The sequence below is a fragment of the Saccoglossus kowalevskii genome, chromosome 8 (assembly GCF_978046115.1).
Source record: "Saccoglossus kowalevskii chromosome 8, keSacKowa6.1, whole genome shotgun sequence".
Taxonomy (NCBI): Eukaryota; Metazoa; Hemichordata; class Enteropneusta; family Harrimaniidae; genus Saccoglossus; species Saccoglossus kowalevskii.
The window spans coordinates 15,868,148-15,875,985 of record NC_140648.1 but is presented as its reverse complement, the minus strand read 5'-3'; the positions used below and the strand labels follow the sequence as shown (position 1 = coordinate 15,875,985).

Sequence of the window (7,838 nt, the reverse complement as noted above, 5' to 3'; positions counted from 1 at the left end):
CCTTTTCATCGGACGTCCCCTTTTTGAAATCAATATTTGTTTTCGATGTATGCTTTGGGTACACATTTCTTTGCCATGTTGTTGACTGGGCCCCTAGATCAAAATTTCAGACGCGCCCAGTAACCAGCTCGATGCCAATGTGAGCTGCTGCTCGCGTACTAAATTCGAATACTAAAGATCCTTAGCCTGGTGGACAACCGATAATGGCTGGCAAATGTGATATAAACGAGGTTGTAGTGACCCGTACATAACTCTTTCAATAAAATACCCAATTAAATAACCCTTGTTGTGGTAAAACATTTGTTCACTCCCACACTGATAGTTTTGCGCCGTACAATCATGGAACTATAAACCATAGTTTATAGTTCCATGGTACAATCTACCAGAACGCTGTGAAGTCCCAGGGTTCCTACTTCTAAACGGTATTTGTTTTAACGACCAGTGGTGCATTAAAAATTAACCACAGAGCACAGTGTATATGTTTCAAGCTGATAATTGTCAATGTAGCGATGTGCATTGAACAGAGCTGGGAATCGGGCGAATGTGGCATTGTGGTTTACCAAGAGATTCTCGCCATACTCATGGCATGATAGCAATGTTGAATCACAGTGCCTCGTGACTGAATGCAACGCCGTGGCAAACACATATGTGTATATATATATAACAACCTTTATTGATATCGTATCCCTTCTGGGATATAGATTAGAATACAATAAGGATATAAGGAACAATAAAATACATAAGTAATAATAATAATAAAAAAGAAATAAATATGTGTGTGTATGTGGGCGGGGTGGGGGTTCCCGACTATTCGCCCACTGCACTGCCCACACGTTTTCCATCGTATCACAGTTTTACTGCAGATAAAGCGGGGCGTTGACTTGCCGTAAATTATGTTTTATATATATACCCTATACATATATGCGACAGTTCTTATGAGGTCGAAGTGACGCTCGCGTGTAGGGTATGTGTCCTTTGTAGCTTACCCGTTTGCGCTACGACGGAGGAAAATACAGTGTGACCTAGACTTGCTTGCAGTATCTTGATTATTTTTTGGTGTTTTTTTCCAATAAAATATGTGAGTGTATATATATGGCGAACGCTGAATTACCGCGAAATAAACAATTTGCTCTTTAGGTCACAGTACATCGCATACGAAGGTACATGTACAGCGGTATGCACCCCCCAATTACCCGAAGTGTGTTTGGTTATATATTAATTTTTAATAAATATATTCTTATAATTATCATGGTTATTTTCGTGTCACAACTGCCACTCCACATGCACTCACTTGTTCGACAGGACGAGGTGACCTTGCCTGCTTTCCGTTCTCAAGACAAGTGTTTCGCGGGACGGAGCAGCGTGAAATACCGTACATGCATTCCATGATCAACGCCGCATCACCAATATTGTTGTCAGAACAGTTTGCCGACCGCAATGTTTGCACAGTTAATGTAATCGTATATACATTCCAGTACAACACAACTACGGTCTCGGTTTGTCAACCACAGCATGTGTGCACGGGCCGGCCCTCCCTGCACACCGCTTGTATGTTTGCGCGTGAATTTAGGGGTCTGTGCGAATTTGTGTTGACCCAAATCGCCCGGATGAGGGCGAAGGTTGCTTGTGATTGTCACATGACTTCCTTACCTGCGATACTGATTGATTTATTGAAATTCACACGTGCGTTCTTTGTATATCGACTGCCAATCAAGTCGGTGACAACGATAACAGAGCTGAACCGAAAATGCTGGACGTTGGAAATCCACAACTATCTCACTTAGGCACACACAAAACAAAACCAAAAAAACAACAACACAAAACAAAACAACCAACCCGATACGTCGATGGGTTGACATAATTTGTGAAGCATGCCACCACATGCCTTAATTTCTACACGGAAAAAAAAAATAGGTGACCCCTTTTTCCTGAACTCCATGATGTCAACTTTTATTGTTACGTTTGAAAAGCAAAACGAGATGGGAATTTCGATAGAATCTGCCGGGGACTGGTATGTGTGCTTACGCACACGCGAATATCAGCTTCAACATTTTTTGTCGTAGTGGCAACGCAACGCATACTTCTACCGGTATCGTCATTTATCTCGGAGTCCTTTCTCCCCATGTAATCTCAAAATAAACCTTATGCATTGAACAGTGAAAGTTTGGCGCCTCAACTCGGTGGATATTGACAGATTCCTCTAGGCAGTGTTCATTTCTCCTTCTTTTTTTTTAAAGTGGTAAACATCTTAAATCAACCGAGTCGCGCCCCGATTGGTCGGCACAGAAAGTGATTGACAGTTACGGAATGCGGCTCATAGAAAAGTGGGTCTGAATGGCAGCGTCATAAACACGGCCGGGTATATAAGGCCGGACGAAAACAACATTCAAATCAGATTAGAGTGCCTGTGAGATCGTGCGATACAGTCGTAACCTAACGCTGCTGTACACGTAAAGCCCCTATCAACCGAGTCTTTAAAGCAGTTTACCGCATTCGTGCAACAAAGTACTCGTTAATTGTAACCGCGGATAAAGTGATCGACAATGAAGATGCGGGTTATTTTACTTATTGCTTTCCTCTTTGGACTGTTGACAATAATCACTGCAGGTTAGTTACACATTTTTTTGGAACATCACTCCTGGAAAGAATCATCCAGAGTGTAGAGATATTTTTTTTCCAACCGCGTAGTAAATTGCACGACACGTGTCACCTTGTTGTTTCTGTACTGATAACGTATGTCGTTCTTTTTAACCGAAGGATATCCTTTGAATTGTTCCAACCCTTGTGTTACAAGGTTGTCTTTTTACACGACCTGGGTGTGTGCGGCGACTTTTTTTTACGATGTCCGTACTTTTGGTTGTTACTCTCCCTGGATACGGTGCGCGGTGTGCTCTACTACGGGGTCTGAAACAATGACAGATCGCCAGCCTCTCGTATATATGCGTCAAAATACAGCGATAAAGAAAACAACGTTGACACATTTTTGCGGTTAGACAATTTACTGCCGCTTGAGTAAATCATTTGTAGGCCGATTACATTTTGGTGTGTACTGGCTGTTCCAGTTTTTCAATTTAATGACAGTGTCACGCGATCGGCATTGCGGTGGACATGCGCCGCAGTCTTTTTTTTATTTTAAAGTACGTAAACTTTGTATGAGGATATCTAATGAATGTGTTTTCATAACTCTTTACAGTGAAATTAGACGAAACTGAAGATGCCGAAGAGACGCTAGAGGATTTGGAAGAGGAGATCTTCGAAGAGGTTGTAGCCAGGGAGACGGGCCGTGTTGACCGCACGTTCACGCCGAAAAAGTGCTGCAAAATCGGCCGCCGGGTAGCGACGAAATCACTTTACTGTAACATTGACTTGTACCAAGTTGAAAAAAAGAACAACATGGCTCACCGAAGGAAGATGAAGTTCCACGGACCCGTGCCCGAGGGAGATTCTTCCTACAAGAACCTGATGGTGAAGGTGGAGAAATGCTACCCAAGCAAATCCACGCGATCAATGTTCACCAAATGTTGCGAGTATCAATCACGCATCATGCGGGACCTCGAAGATTGCCGAAAGATAACGGATTCTGTCGAGCGCCGCCGCTGCCGAAAGCAGGTTAATGGAAGAGCGTGAGAAGATCACGTGTTTGCCATGTGACAATATTAACTTTGCTCTGATACGATGGACAGAGTATGACACTGCAGCTCACAGAGTTCGGCCGGCACAACGACACAAGTATGACAAGTTCGTCACGGCCGTCACTCAGTCACGCCACGGCGTGTCGATGTTGTCGTGATTTGAAGACACTATTAGCACAATTGAGTTGAAAATTGTATTTTACTATCACGACTGAGCTCTTCTTTGGGTTCCTGTTTACTAATAGACTCTTAAAAAAAACTTTGTTGATAATTATGAGAAATATCATCATGATGTTTAATTTCCCCCACCCGAGAGTATTCGTAAATAATTTGAATATCTAGCCGTATACTAGTGGTTCTATAGTTGTCTACACATTATGTCATATAGAACGGTCCACCTCCCCGACAAATTAGTTTTTATTAAACCCCGTTTCCATAGCAACGCCTTATGAAACTCAGCACACTTTTTTTCCAGAGTCGGAGTGTCACTCGATATACGCTCGATGTCGCCGCACCCGTAACCCGTGACAACCGACGAAAAAGTCTGTGCCTCGTATAAAACTTGTATTGATATTTTTTTTTATTTCATGAAAACATTTTAATATATATAAATGCTAAGTTTGTTGATGTTTTTTTTTTAAAAAAATGGTGGTACACTGCCATAGTTTAATAAAAAAAAAAGAATAAAAAAACAGTGAGGATAAACAATCTAAGTAATCATTACTTGGTACTGTATGTTAATTTCTAAATTACCCATGACCACCAAGTACATTAGATCGTAGAATCTTGTTGCTACGCAAAAAATACATGAAAAAAACACGTACGATGAATGCCATCGTTAAGACTGACGTCATTTTTCGCAACAAAGCCGGGAATCGAACGGTCTTTGCTATTTATTGTTACCCAGGTATTGTTCGGAATCCCTTTATCGTAGTTGAAAACTCCAAACTCACTGAAGCGAGCATGGTCACGTATAAGACCCCCTGTGCAGTTTGAGGTTTTCTCTTTGATACTGTGATCCTCTCTGACAACTTTTCTTGGCACGACCAAGCTTGCTCCACCATTGTTGTAGCCAGTTTCAAACTAAATTATCGCTGCTCACTTGTTTTTAACTTAATATAGAAAGTTTACATTTCTATGAATATATTTGTACAAAAAACAATAATTGTTCTATTCATTAAAACTTTGTTTAAAACAAACTGAACATGTATTTTATAGTCGTGTGGGTGTGTGTGTATGGGGGGGGTGACAGCTTCTACCATGCTATTACGTCATCAAACTCACTCCCGTGCCTTTCAGTTCAGAATGAGAAACTACTTCAGCGGTCAACTTGTTGACCTTTTTGATCGATTGATCGCAAAGTGCTTTTTTCAGGTATGCATGTCTTTTCAAACAGACCACTTTATAAGTTCCCCGGTTTCCACAGAGTCGGGGAAGAATGCAAATCCCCTCCCCGACGAATGATGGCCTCTGAATAGATATACTGGTAAACACGCGACTGTAAATACATGTACATTACATCAGTGGTTGTGGTGAGTTTTATGACAGAAAACACAAGTGAAGATAAATCAACGCCGGTATCGAGGAGAGAATGATATTCGACAGAGTAGCTACCGAGTCCATCCCGTCTGCAGTGAAAACTAGTTTCGTACAAAAAAAAAAACACACACAAAAAAACACAAGAACCTCTGACATTTGGGCGCATGTGTGAATATGTGCTCACAATTTTTGACATCTGTTAAGTTTCAGAAAAAAAAAGTTATCAATAACTGTGCGATGCATTCCTTCACGTCTCTTGGATTGGTGACTTTGAAATTCACACTCGTACAAGTCGCAAGTTATACTTGAAGACTACAGCACCTGTGATAAGTGAATCTATAAGCGCGTTCACTGTCCCAAATCAGTAAAAGTTGAACCATGGAGCTCCATGGTTGAACAGTCAGTGGCGGTGGTACCGTGGGGGCAGTGGGGGCGTCGCCCCCACGATACAATAAGGTGAAACACTCATCTATATTTGTCACTAAAATCCACCGCAAATGTCGGTAGAAATGCACACCGTGCGGCCCAACGTAGGAGAAATATTACCTAAGTGTGCCATCAAAATTTGCTCCCAAAATGCAGCAAGGAAACAGCGTGTCAGAGGGTCTAGATTTCAAAATTTTCACGGGGGAGCATGCCCCCGGACCCCCCAAGAAAGGTCGCGCATTCACGTAAAATCTTTGCCCCCATAGTAAAAAAAAAAACTGACGCCGCCTCTGACAGTATATCGAAAATGCCGACGGAGTCGTTAGAATTTGATCGGCTCGTGGTCTTGATGGTTGGTCTATGCGCCGGGGTTTGTGGTTGGGGCGTGGCCGGCAAAAAGACGCCTTGCCAATACTTCTCATGACTCAACAATCGTTACAAAAACGTGTGACCGCGGTATTTTTTTAAGGATCGATAACATACACAAAATTAACGGTTTGTCTTGCAACACCATGGAAACAACATTAAAAACAAAGGCGGACACGTTGCCCGATGCACAAACCTTCGAATGAACATTTAGTTTAAATGCAATGCTGGATGTCCACGTGGTTTGTGGTCTGTATGACAAAATGGCTTTTGAAAGATTACGCGGCCGGTTGGCCGGTTTTGAGCTATTTGTTTATATGTCCGAAAATACGTCTGCTTTTGATGGGAGGTAATGTAAGTACACATGTTACAAAACAAGAGAAAGCCTGTCTCAATTTTGTCTTTAATTATTGCGGTGAACAACGACTGGAGACAACTCGGTCAACAGAAGCCGAGTCGTTCGATACGGCACGTACTGTTTATGTGCCGGTGAATCCGAAGATGAGGGGTCAGCCCAAAATGAATCAAATGACCGACCTCGTACTTTAGTGAGTGTGTACAGAATGGGGATCCAGTGCTATTATCTGGTGTGAAAGCAAAAAACGTTTGTTTGTTATCGGTAAAGCATTTTAGGGGGACGCGCAGAAATGTCTGGTATTTCATTTTTTGTGAGCAGTGTGCGACCCGGATGTGGGTGTCATGAAAAGGCACGGGCAAGGTGTAAAGAAAAGGTGTGGTTGTCGTCTGTCGCCTTTTTCGTCCGCGTCGTCATTTTGTTTTAATGGTGTGGGCAGTTTTCCCCGTCCCAATTAGCGTCCAATAAATTTGAATAAGTTGTTGATTGCTTACAATCATTCGTTTGAATACTTTCGGATGGTGCGAATTGCTCGCGAAAACTAATCAAAACACAGGCGAGTTGAAATAAATTAATTCACCCACTTTTCTCACCAGATTCCCTCGCCAAACACCGCCACGATCAACCCAAGGCGTCCACAACACCTATCAGAAGTTGGTCGATTGGCTCCCCAATTACGAGATTTCGCCATAAAAAATATAGGTTTCTGAGATTTAGGTCCTTATCCCACTTTCTTCCCTGAAAGATAGACAGTACTGAGATCGGTCAATGCTCAATGCTCAAACTTAAACATTTCTTTGACATATCTTTATAAATGCTATGTTCATTATTCCTTTTTATTAGAAACTGACATTGTTGTATACTCATTCAAGTACGACACTTTGAAAACAAAACAAAACAAGATAAAGCCGTATTTTGAATTGGTTTACAAGTTGTCAAAGGACATTGGCGGTAAAAAAAAAAAGTGTTAACGGTGGGACAATAAATATTTTCCAGACAGCGTGAGACGATAATTATTTAACTTTTCCAGGTGTGACCGCATCCGACGACGGATGTGACACCTCGTAAAGTTGTCCGACCAACCATGTAGCTAAAATAGAACCAATCCAATCCAACTAGCGATTATTTGTGTGTATGATTTTGTTTCGGTTTTGCCAGTAGTGTTCATCAAAGTCGCGACCACGTGGATCTTATCGACGTCCCTTAAAGGACGTACACATATGCATCAGCCCACGTCGAACGTTGAAAACGTTCCGGCGGTAAAGTTCTTAACTGGCATTCTGAAGTTAAATAAAAATTGTCACATTCCCGTAGTGTTCAAATAAATTCTAGTGCCCAGACTATCTTAAGGCGTGGAATCGCGAAGAAAACCCACGCATCGGGACAATGAGAGAGAAAACAATTACGGTAACCGCAAACAACGTGAAGATGGTACGATGGGAACCGGTAGCATGGGTGGAATGGTTCTAAAAACTCGTGGGATAGTGGCTTTGTTTTCATTGAATTGAGAATCGACGATA

The 7,838-nt window shown here is 42.0% G+C and overlaps 1 protein-coding gene across 1 annotated transcript; it reads left to right on the top strand.

Moving 5' to 3' along the window:
- Positions 1-2,394: 2,394 nt before the first annotated feature.
- Positions 2,395-4,340, top strand: LOC100368992 (uncharacterized). Its single transcript, XM_002738461.2, has 2 exons — positions 2,395-2,607; positions 3,194-4,340. The coding sequence occupies exons 1-2, from the start codon at positions 2,544-2,546 to the stop codon at positions 3,625-3,627; spliced, it is 498 nt and encodes a 165-aa protein (XP_002738507.1). The 5' UTR covers positions 2,395-2,543; the 3' UTR covers positions 3,628-4,340.
- The last annotated feature ends 3,498 nt before the right edge of the window (positions 4,341-7,838 follow it).

Coding starts and splice junctions, on each gene's coding strand:
- LOC100368992 (XM_002738461.2), top strand. CDS start 2,544: ATGAAGATGCGGGTTATTTTACTTATTGCTTTCCTCTTTGGACTGTTG. Junction 2,608..3,193: donor GTTGACAATAATCACTGCAG/GTTAGTTACACA, acceptor AACTCTTTACAG/TGAAATTAGACGAAACTGAA.